We start from the raw sequence: 12,864 nt of genomic DNA on the forward strand, positions 1-12,864 counted from the left end.
CTAGTCATTGTCTGTAATTCAGGGACAATCATTTAAAAACAATCGGTTACCCGACGTGCACGCTTGATAACATAAGTGTAGTCTTTCTCGTAAAAATCCCACTTGCATTAGTTGTTAGTTTAAAATAATTAACTGTTACGTCACGTAATCTCTCATTGCTCCACATCTGTTGAAGCATGTCTAATTTTCCAACACGAACATCGGAGAAATCAGCAATCAGGAAGCAGAAGGATTTTGTTCATGTCTGTTGACAGTGTCGTAGCAGTGAACATGATACTATTTCAGTCCCAGATGTATAGCAGTTGTTCACCTCCACAAGAATCAACTCCAGATATATCAGGTTGAAGGGAACTAAATAGTGTCCTCTTGAGAAATAGATTACCTGATATAATTCTGGTGGTTTGTGAACAGTTCTTGAGAAATTCATACAACTAAAAGTAAACAGTAACACTGTTGAGCTCTTTCAAGTAACAATAGTGGTTGAGTCGCGAAGTTATGTATGAAAGGTTCAATAACTTAATGTGGCATCGTGGCTGTACATTCACTTTAATCTTGTTTCTGAATGTTCAACGATCATTAAATGTGCAGTAGCCACGACTTCCTATCTGTCGTATTATTAAATAAGACGCGTGAGCCATGTAAATTACACAGACATAATTTATTTAAATTCAGAAATTCTACTGATAAACTTCCAACAATGCAATAATTGTTTTTAACATAGATATCGATAAATATAACGGATACCGTAATCGATACAACATTTACAATACATCTTCCCCACAAAGCATAATATATTAATGTAACACGAAATAACGGAAACAGACTAAAATTAAAGCTTATCATAATAGTGAAGGAGTTTCTTTGGCTGTCTGATAGTCCTACCGAATCTTGTCACATAATTATTCCCTTGGAGACCCGTTATTAACATCAATATAGCAGTGGCTCCTACTTCAATGTTCTTGCGTAGGCCTACCACTAATTAATCGGTACTGACATCACTTTCAGCTGCAGTCAGTCTATCAAACAATCTCGGAGATAACTGTATTTCACTCCTAGTATAAGTACTGCAAACCGTTATGCCCTTTAACAACATAAGACCGGGGGTTTTGAACGATTCGAACCATTTCTCCTGGTAGCCAAGATGAGTTTTGCTTTCTTTTAAACATAATTGACTGGCCAATCCATCGATGTTACACCATAAACCAATAACGGACATATTTGCTGGTGTGTCTCCTGTTGCACTAAAATTCAATTATAATGTTACTTTTCTCAAAATCTGTTCACAAAAGACCACAATGATATTAGGCTTTTATGTTTAACTCAGTGCCCTGATTCATCACTCAAAGGGTCCTATTTAATTCTCTTCCTCCCTGTACAAAAGAAACGTAGTAAAACAGAATGAATTTATACTTTACGACAAGAAGACTGCACTCACGTCTCAGCTATGACTTCATCTGTTGTTTCTTCTTCCTCCTTGATCGTCTCCACGTAACACGACTCTTCCTGGAAAAGAGCAGACAACAACTAGGTGGTACTAATATTAAGCATAACAGTTACTGTTGCTGCCATCAGAAGTCGTCCATCACATTTTTTTATATATCCATTTTTCTTGAATTGATTTCAGAACCTTAGTGGCTTACTTTTTATCTTTGTATTATCTAATCTAAGGCAGACTTAGTTGCGAAATTTGCAAATTTCTTCAACTTCAAATTGGTACAAACAATGGGAGCATTCCCTCGTATATTTCTTCTACTTTAAGTTGGTACGAATAATGGGTGCATTCCCTCGTATATCGAAGACCCATCAATGTCGTCATAACACAGAATTATAATATGATGTTAGTTAGTTAATGGGGTTTACAAAGGGCGCGTCAGCTACTATAGCTATTTGTGCCCTTACCTAAAATTCATTCAGAAACAAAAACACAAACAATACCATAAGCTGAATGCTAACACGAACTAAAATCCGTTGTCACATTACAAACGAAGATACTAATGCATTATCAACAAGGTGATTCGTAAAAAAAGCGCAGTTCTTAGACCCTAGGTAGTGTTTAAAAAAGGAACAATAAAATAATGAAACATATACCACCAAAATTATCTGGCGGATTCCAAAACTATACAATTCTCTAAAATATTTGGATGTAGAAGGTTCGAAATGTTATGTGCAAGCAAAAAACAAATATAAAAGAACAAATGTAACCTCCGGATTTCTAGAGCAAAGAGGAATGCCATCGTTAATGCCAGTCTACAGCCGAAAAAAGACGGCCTGCAGCTGATTTGTGCTTACAAAATCTCATTGAATCTTAGACAGTCGGTTTTTCGATGGCTCTCTCTCGTGCATTTTGAGAAAGCTTATTTCTTAATTCATTATTTAATGATGCTATATCCACTATTAGGTTATTTGGCGATTATGGAATTGGGAGTAACAAAATGTATATCGCGAGACTAAGTTGAGGATTCGCCATGATATTACCTGATATTCCCCTGGTAGAGGGGAAGAGAAGGCCTGATGGCCTTATCTCTACCAGGTTAAATGAATAAATAAATAAAAATTGGGGAAACCCTCGGAAAATACCCAACGAAGTAATCAGCCCAAGAGGAAATCGAACCCATGCCCAAGCACAGACCAGATCAGCACAAAATGAGCTATGCTGGTGGCTTCGACAATGTTGAGTCTCCTACACTTGGGAGATGACACAGTGATTACATTTGTAAAGTAATAGCAAAATATCACAGTTTTAAGATTCAAATACAAAAAATAGAAATAAATTCATATTTTATCATCACATGCTATATATTTCAACCACATGAAATAAGTATTGAAAGATAATAAATTAAAATTAACAGAATGAGTCAAAACCCAGGGCATAAGGAACGAGAAATAAGTAATTATAAGGACACAGAATGTCACTGGCTTCCTCACGTGGTAAAGTTGTTTGCGGGTGATAAATGTGACAACAGAATACAATTTAAAACTAGAAGAGCAGCAGCAGCACATACTGGGAGCCCACTTACCACAGCTTCACACTTCACCATGGGGAAATTATTTGGCAGTAGGACTTCTTCAAATCTGATCTGTGACGTCAGATCACAACTGTCCTCATCACATTCCATATTTATCTCAGTCGAGCGCTGATTCAATGAATTTACTTCCTATAAAACATGGAAAATAACAAAAACCAGTCCCTCATAATTGTTATTGTTGTTTTCAACTACATTACAAGTGTTCCTGCTACTTGCAGTGCAGGCGACAAAGACTGTGCCAATGCAGAACTAAGATATTATGAAATTGCTGTTTTATAAACTTTCGTACTATGGTTATACGACCTTGAAAATGACTAGAAAAATTTAGTTTTTGGAAATATTTTGGGTTATAATGAATAATTTATTATCCCTTATCCAAAACTTGAAAATTTTGTTATTATGAATCGTAGAGCTCAGTCTGAAACGAAGTGGTTTTGCACTAACAATATTACGAAAATTGTTTAAACCATATTTAGTTGTAGCTTACAACAAAGTTTATTTTACAGTTATGAATATTACAGATTTTAGATGGAAAGTGTCTATCACTTCTTTAATTTTTTTCACTTTCACTGAACAAGTTACATTCAAGACAAAGTCAACAGATGAACATAATTGTAATAAGCTTCATTAAGGTCTTTATTTTACTCTCTTTTCTGCGTTCAAACTGTAATGGAAGAAATTATGCATCTTCGGTATGAAGATTTTAGCACAAACCGACATTAGCTTCTTTTCTTACTACCTGAAATCTTGAGAGTTTCTCTATAGACAGACTTGAGTTAGAGTCAGCAAACCTTGTGGATATCGTTTATGTTCCACCTAATGTGATTCCTTTTAGTTGTAAGAAACATAGCAGGGAACTCCGTCTCTACCATTATTTCAGTGAGTGCATTCCATGAATTTTTATTTTAGTAGGTTATTTTCGATGCTGTATCAACATCTCAGGTCATTTAGTGTCTGAATTAAATGAAGGTGATAATGCCAGTAAAGTGAGTCCGGGGTCCAGCACCGATAGTTACCCAGCATTTGCTCATATTGGGTTGAGAGAAAACCCCGGAAAAAAAAACCTCAACCAGGTAACTTGCCCCGACTGGGATTCGAACCCGGACCACCTGGTTTCACAACCAGACGCCCTAACCGTTACTCTACAGATATGGACCATTCCATGAAACTTTCTTCCTTCGTTACTTATGGAAAAATTGTTTTCAGTATCATTACATAAAGATTTACATTCTGGGAAGTCACGTTTCCATTTGCCTTGCTTCCCGGTTCTTTATGCAAGTCTTGCAACGGTAGCAACCTGCGAATGCAAATAAATGGACCAGATTCCAAAGCCTCTTTCTCATCATATTCTATACAGGAATGTGTAGCAGCTCTCTACAGATGTGTTATTTCCTCAGCATAGCAAATCATCTTCTGATTTCTACAACTGTTCACGAATTCCATCATCCAGCTACAGCTTCATTTGCCCCTCTGCCACCTTAACCCTCATGCCACATAAAGGAATTCTCAGTTAGAGACAGCTTCATAAATAAAATGATGAAATGTTTCAAGTTCAGTTTCTTTTTCACTAAAAGCTTTACATTTTACTGCCTGGAAGTGGTGTAACAGCTTAAGAGCATAAAAAGTTACAACTCCTTTCTTTTTTCAATACCTGATGAACATCATTTTCTCTTTCTTTCTATGGTGACCTTCGTATTTGTCTTGTACTGTTAATTTTTGTTTCTATTCTTCTGATGAATTCTCATATTCCTCACTTAGCATACATTACATTATGAAACCCTATGTTGAATTCTGTAGTAAATGTTACTTTATAAACATTTTAAATTTTTGTGATGGTTCATCTTCTCGATTACACCTCATGCGTTATAAGGTAGATAGTCCAAAGGACCTTCAAAATACTCTAACACGAATGTAATGAGACTCCACTATTCTGACTGAATTAAATTTTCATCACTCCTGCTTTTATTCCTGGAGAAAACTGTTTTTCTTTTTCCGTCGACTTTGTTTCTCAATGACATCAGTGATGCTTTTATGAATAACAGTGGAAATCATGGTGTTCCCCACATCACGCCTTTCCATACACTCGCGCACTACTAGGCTACATCAAATGTAAATAACATGGTTTTTCACTAAAAATTAAATGGAATGCAGGAAATTCTAATGAAACACTAATGTAACTCCAGAAGCTGTTTTGCAATTGACATCTTAATGAAATTACACTAATGTAAGACCAATACATTTTTCTTCAGATGCTTGACGTTATTAAGGCCTATACCATTATACTTTTACATTAAAGATCACCTAAAAATACAATGATTAATATAAAGAACTGGAAATCGAAAAATTTGCAGATAGCATACTTCTCTACTGGCATGGCGAATGATCAAAATAGAAAGTAGAATGGAGACTAGCTTAATAGCTGCATACGACTACAAATGAGAAAAGCAATTAGCGATGTTAGCAGCCTTCGTATGTCATGTTCATCACATAAATACACACATATAAAGATTTCCAAATTGAATCAAACCTCCACCTTATGCCTGATCAAGACCATAACATGGTAATACACATTAATACCACCTAAACCTTTATCAATTATAACATAATTTTTCTTTTTGTTTTTCATTGGAATTTCTAGCTAAATTTGAGATGGATTTATTTTAAACATATGTCAGCATGTCACATAAAACATCATAAACAAGCTCAATTAATTACAAAATAATTTTCCAAATTACAATTCCAGCCTACATTAAGACTCACTCATATTACGAATGTATAGAATCAATTCCCTTATAATAAAAATGGATGACTTACTCATCAAGACACATCTTAATTTTCTATAAAAATGCCAAATTGAATCTGTATGTGCTTTACCATTACGTGCATACTACAGTTGTCCAAGTGGACGTTTTTTTAAATTATTATGAAACTTTGAATTTAACTATATTTTTATAAAGTAAGAAAATACGAGTAAAACGTTTTATACTATGTGTGACATCGACTTGCATTCCAACTTGTAAGCTATACTAGGCACTACAAATCAGGAACCCTGTCAAACGCGTATATGCAAAAGGAACTTACATGTGCCATGACGACAAATAAAACGAGGAAGTACAGCCTTCAGTGTCTCTACTTTTATTGAGTTGAATACAATCTGAGTTGTACGTTATGTATACATTCTTGTCGAGTGGTAGCTACCCTCCATATTGTTATACAGGAAACAGACTTACCTCTGATGAAGACTTCTTCTCTTCTAGTTTAGTATGAGCACTTGATTGTACAGTAAAGGGGTCGCCCTCAGGTTTTGTCTTGACCTTATCCATTATTAGAGTTGAAAGAGGTTATAAGGAAATCGGCATTCAATTTCATAATATGTGCTGTTGGGAAAGACATTAACTTGTTATGAATAAATTTTCTGTTATACGAAAGCAACAAACATCATCATTAGCAGTGCCCAGGCTCTGGGATGTCGGTAGTTCTGGAAGTGTTATCTACGTCGTCATCGCCATATCATTTCCACAGGAACATCGGACGAAAATGCATGAGTTCGATTCCAGATATAGAGCTTGTTAGTCTACGGAGTAGACTTCTCTATGAAATTGTTTAAATATGAATAAGATATGATTTTTTATAAATGCAAAATCTGGCGATAACATGAAGTAAGTGGGGTTTTGGCGCGTCAGCTCTATAGCTAATTGCGCCCTTACCTAAAATTCTTAACAAAACCAAAAACATATACAGTACATTATTATGATGTACCGAAGTACATATATTTCCGTGCAGATATTCTGGGTCATCATATGATGAAAGATGAGTGGAACGGAGAAAAATTCTCTCTGGCACCGGGATTCGAACTCAGGTTTTCAGTTCTATGTGCTGATGCTCTATCCACTAAGCCACACCGGATTCCCATCCCGATGTCGGATCGAATCCTCTCAGTTTAAGTTCCACCTCTTGGGTTCCCTCTAGTGGCCTACCCTCCGTTCCACGTAAAGCGGACATACGCATTCGGATAGGGTACTGGTCACTACATGTAGGTCAGGACACAAGGACCACTCTAAATGCGTGGAGATATCTATTATAGAGTAAGTACCGCAAGGCAAGGATAAGTGTATAGGGTTATGAGATTTAAATGGGTACATACCTCTGCTATTTTATTTCCTCTGTCATCACCGGAATTTGAATCCCAAGAGCAGTGGGTTGCATCGAATTCCTCCACCAACAGATGCGGAGCAGGCACCTGCGACAATATCTTCAATGTCATTCACTGTGAAAGGTGTATCTGGGGGTATACAGACACAAACTATGGAGAATTGTATGCTACATAGAGTTACTTTAGCTACTACGAATTGATGTGGAGTAGTAGCATTGATAACAGAGGGAAAGGTACTTTGTCAGAGTAGGAGAGCACAACCTGCCCTACAAATTGTAATATGCCTTAGCTATTAAAAATGTTTCGAACAATCATTTAAAGTGGCTTTTTGTGTTCCCTAGCACAGACCGTAGCCTCTTGAGCACGGTGTCATTAAGATGTGCTTCGTGTTTGCCTTCGTACCTACGGTAGTACACCTCTTCTTCTATAAAATTACTGTAGTGATATTTTGTATATTTTCCCCCCTTGCACGGAAAAGAGGCCCGAAGACTTGCACTGCAGCCTGAGGCTTATTGTGCTTATTCACCACTTCTATTTCGTGAATGACTGGGTAGCTGAACGGCCGCGCTCTTCTGTAAGTACAGCACGCCGCACCGTGAACTTAACCCGGCTATGGTATGGATGATGATTATGATCATAATGTGAATTAATGATGGCGAAATGAGTCCGAGGTCCAACGCAGAAAGTTACCCAGCAATTCTGCTTCAGTTGGTTGAGGGAAAACCCCGGAAAAAACCCAACCAGGATTTGAACCCGGGCCCTCTCATTTCAGGGTCAGACGCGCTTAACAGTCGCTCCACAGCACTGGACTATATTTTATATTACCTTAATTTAGTATTTAATCTGATCTTTCAAGCAACGTCCCTTTGTGATCACCTAATTTATGGTAATATGTTGAGCAAGGTAACAATATACGCCATATCTTTAGAGGGATAAATCCATTTGCATACCTGTTTTGAATATTCAGTTGTAAATATTCCTTACGTCCAACATTACTTCACCACTTGTATCAGAGAGGCTTGATTGAACTACATAACATTCAGCAGGTATTCAGATCAAGAATGCCGTGACCCTATATCATTGTAGTATGAGAAAACATCAAACAACTTGGGTATGGGTCATAATGATGAAATTTATGGAAAGATATAATGAATCACCCATGATAAACCTCATTTAGGTCTCTCTAATAATATCAAGGCTCAGTCGTACTACCAGCATATAACTCTATACGCTGAAATTAGACCTACATAGGTGTATTACCACCTCGTTAAGCGAAGTACCGGTAAAATGTAGAAAATTGTACTTACAGGTACAGTAAATACAAACCTTTGTGTCCGACCACGCTGTTTATATGAAAACTAAATGTAAAGTTGTAACATCATGTTTACCATCGATAGATAAAAAGAAAATAATAATAACCAGGTTCTTCAAGTATTTCTTCATGAAAGAGAAAATATAACTAACAGTAAATTGATTTACTATCACCTAATAAAGTGTATGATAAAATTTGAGACATACCGTAATTTACTAATAAACTTCCTATATCGGAAGCAACACTACATCTCTCACACCAGCCCATCACAGAAACCAAGATCCACAACGAATGATGATAAACCTAGGTACTGCGAAATATTGTACCGTATTATATACCTACACTGTGCAGCAAAGGGGAGTCTGGGGGTCCAGATCTCTCCAGCTAGAGGTTTAAAAAGAGCGCATGAGCTACTATGGCTATTTGCGTCCTTATCTAAAATTCTTTCAAAAACAAAAATACACATAATACCAATACGCTAAAAGCGAACACGAACATAACGTTGTCACATTAAAAACAAAGTACACTAATGCATTACTAACAAGGTGATTCGTTAAAAAAATTATAAAAAAATGAGCACTTATTAGACCCAGGCGAAGTTTAAAAAGTAACCATAAAATGATAAAACAAATGCCATGAGAAACAAATAATCTGGCAATTTTAACAACAATAAAATTCTATAAAGTATTCCGGTGTAAATGGTCCGAAATGTAAGGTTTGAGTAGGCGTAAAACAAATATAAAACAACAATTAGTAGTCTCCGGATGTAAAGGGTCCGGAAGGTAAACCAACTGGTTAATAAAATCTAAGTTTCATGTCAAGGCCTGTATTGGATAAAATTCTCAGAATTGCATTTGCACAACTAGAATCATTCTCAAGAGCGTCACATTGATTCTATTGACGACAGCACGGTCATATTTCCTACAATGCAATAAAATATTTCATTTCATATTACGGTTAATACAATTTTTAGAAAAAAAATAAGCTACTAAATGATAATCAATTTGGTTTCAGAAAAAATTTGTGCACTGAAAATCTATTATGCCAGTTACTTAAAAAATAATTCAACAATTAGATGTAGGAAATAAATGTCTAGGAATTTTTCTAGACTTACAAAAAGCTTTTGATACAGTCAATCACAATATACTTTTGAATAAAATGGATAGATTGGAAATTAATGGAATGGCTTTAAAATTATTTAAATCTTACTTAAGCAACAGAACTCAAGTAACTAAAATAAATGATCACCTTAGTGAATCACGTAACATTGATATAGGTGTATCTCAGGGGACGATTTTAGGTCCTGTTTTGTTTTTAATATTGAAGGGTACATGGGAAAAACGAACAATGTCACATTTCCATTAAGGTTGAGATAATGATCTATTTCAGTATATTACTGCAAAATTTATTGGTGTTTCTACTTAAAATGAAGAAAATGGTGAGTGTATCCGTGGTTTTAATTCTCCTTTACCACTTTTGGTAAAAATAACACTAAAGTTTGTAGTAATACAGTGAAATAGATAACGACATCACCCTTAAAGGAATTGTGACATTGTTCGTTTTTCCCGTGTACCCTTTATATATCAACAATTTACTTAAAACTGATATTGAGAAATATTCTGGTACTCTGTAATCTTATGCGGATGATACTGTGGTTATATTTAGTGGTTCAAGTTGAAACTTATCAAAATTCTAACAGTGGTATTAACATTATTAAAGAATGGCTGGATGCTCACTTACTTTCTTTGAACGTTTCTAAAACAAAATTAATACCATTTTCATTAACATCACATGGAGTTGAGCAACTAAAAATGAATAATAATAGAAGTATAACAATACATGATTGTAACCTACCTACTTGCTCATGTAACGCTTTGAGTATATCCTCAAAAGTTAAATATTAGGCATTATTACTGACCAACATTTAAAATGGGACAAGCATATCACCTTCCTGTGTAACAGGATATATATATATATATATATATATATATATATATATATATATATTGTATATAGACCCTATTATTACATGCTGTATTATTTTACCATTTATTAATGTTATTGTGCTCAAAGAACTCTCTTAATTTTGTGATATATTTTGTATAACTGATCTGAACTGCGCCTGAGCACGAGCTTCTGCTCTTTCGGGCTGCAATGCCTAATGTAGCTCAAGTGTAAAGTATTAAATAAATAAATTTCACCGGCATTATCACCTTCATTTCATTTTGACGCTAAACAATCTGAGACGTTGACACAGGATCGTAAAATAACCTACTAAGAAAATGAAATATGCTAGATCGTAATAAAATTGCTAGCTGGCATACTACCAGTACATCTCGCTCGCCATGCAGGAGATGGACATTTGTCAGCATGGGGCCGCATCTGCGACGACATTACCTGCAATTCCAACACAGCCCGGAATCAGAATCAGAGCTTAGGAGTGTATGGAGAAGCTCCTGGGTTCTTACCACGAGCGAGTCATCTGAACACTATGCACATGAAAATATCCTCTCTGTCCAGATTCTGTTGTATATTGTCAACAGGAACCATCTTACAGTTGGCTGGGAGATGGCGAAGCATACGGTTATGTTTGCTGTCAGAGTCAGGGGATTTGTCTAGTGCCTCCTCCAACTCCTCGGATATGAACAGTGCATTGTAATATTCTGTGTTATGAGATATAAGATTTAGAGTTCATTTCTTCCGCAGCCTCTTTAATTTTTACATTTTCCGGGTCATAATTCGTTGACCTACTTATTTCTGCAAAATTATTGGCAAATATTTCAACAATTTCTATAGAACTGGTGAGTTATGCCATTGTTCAAAAGGTCTGGAATGACAGAACTACGTTTCCCCGTTATTCGACAGACTTTGTACTAAACGAGTTTAGCTGGGATGTTCTATTTCAAGGATGTGACATAATTTATCTAGGATGTCTTCTTAGCATCGCACAGTCCGACAACTTTGGGCTCGAGAGGTTTAAACTCGACAAAATTCTCGAGTCAGATGGTGCTCAAATTGGCGTAACACGGTATCTGATTGCTTCTCTGCAGACATCCGTCCACCAGAGGACAGAGATGCATTTTGACCTGTAGGATATACAATTCTGCGGACTTAATGACCGCATTTGAGAAGTGTTCTTCTACAGAGTCCACACCATTATGCCCGTTATCATTGTAGTAAAATTGGGAGTCCACACCTGTGGAGTAACGGTCAGCGCGTCTGGCCGCGAAACCAGGTGGCCCGGGTTCGAATCCCGGTCGGGGCAAGTTACCTGGTTGAGGTTTTTTGCGGGATTTTCCCTCAACCCAATATGAGCATATGCTGGGTAACTTTCGGTGCTGGACCCCGGACTCATTTCACTGGCATTATCACCTTCACTTCATTCAGACGCTAAATAACCTGGATGTTGATACAGCGTCGTAAAATAACTCAATAAAATAAATAAAAAAAGTAAAATTGGGTGTAATATTCTTAAGAGACTGGCTCAAGCTTAAGTCGAATTTTGGACGACTGATAACCTATGGTTGTGTAGGTGGGTATACTATTAGCCTTATATCCGGCAGCCTAATGTCCAGCTCTGAAAGTTCCCCCCGGAAACGGACGCCAGCTGGACGAGGTCGCCATCAGAAATCTAAAGTGATTAACTGAAAATGTTTGTATTTGTTGTGCTCAGGCTGGGCATGGAGCTTCACCCCATAGCAACATAACAACGTTTTACATCTCCCCAGATTCGCAGTAGAGCCTCTCTATCCGACTCTTAGGCACAATTCACACAAAGACGTAGACAGGACATGGCTTGGATACAGTGCGGAGACATGACCTGAGCAAAGCATACCGAAGAGGCAGTCAATTTTATTACGATGATATGGGCATAACGGTGTGGACTCCGTAATGAACCACACAACGCAATAACGACATGTATAAAATATGGACAAGATAGATTCTACGCAATAGACATGAAACACTTAATTCAGCATAGAAGAGTATCAAAGAGAAGTCAATAAAGAGTGTCAACCCCTTCCTTGATAGAAAACAATTTTTCAGGTTGGGCAGAAAATTTGAAAGGTCAAACTTAAGTTTCAATCAACAGCATCCAGTAATTCTACATCCCAAGCATCATGTCACCTAACCCAGTGTTGAGGATACATACAAGAGCACCTACATGCAAGCGGTGAATTACTGTTGTCGATTCTCAGACAACAATATTAGCTACCTGTTGCTAGAAATTGTATATGCAAAATTGTGCATACCTATGTAATATGTTACAGGCAAAAGACTACTATAACGTCACAGCTTATGGGACAACTACTTAGCCTCAGAGTAATTCCTTCAAGACCCTTTACTAATGCAGATGTTGATTATTATGGTCCCTT

General features: G+C 36.6%; 1 protein-coding gene across 1 annotated transcript in view; it reads right to left on the reverse strand.

Annotated features, from left to right (window-relative positions):
- LOC138700463 (zinc finger protein 271-like) overlaps window positions 1–12,864 on the reverse strand; it is a 48,304-nt gene that overhangs the window by 32,029 nt on the left and 3,411 nt on the right. The window contains exons 4-7 of the mRNA XM_069827075.1: window positions 7,171–7,266; window positions 6,257–6,403; window positions 3,018–3,155; window positions 1,436–1,503 (exon numbers count right to left, since the gene is read on the reverse strand). Of these exons, the coding sequence (XP_069683176.1) occupies window positions 1,436–1,503; window positions 3,018–3,155; window positions 6,257–6,349 (299 nt within the window). The 5' untranslated portion in view covers window positions 6,350–6,403; window positions 7,171–7,266. The remainder of the gene's footprint in view (window positions 1–1,435; window positions 1,504–3,017; window positions 3,156–6,256; window positions 6,404–7,170; window positions 7,267–12,864) is intronic.

This window comes from Periplaneta americana, chromosome 5, assembly GCF_040183065.1.
Source record: "Periplaneta americana isolate PAMFEO1 chromosome 5, P.americana_PAMFEO1_priV1, whole genome shotgun sequence".
NCBI classification, from domain to species: Eukaryota; Metazoa; Arthropoda; class Insecta; order Blattodea; family Blattidae; genus Periplaneta; species Periplaneta americana.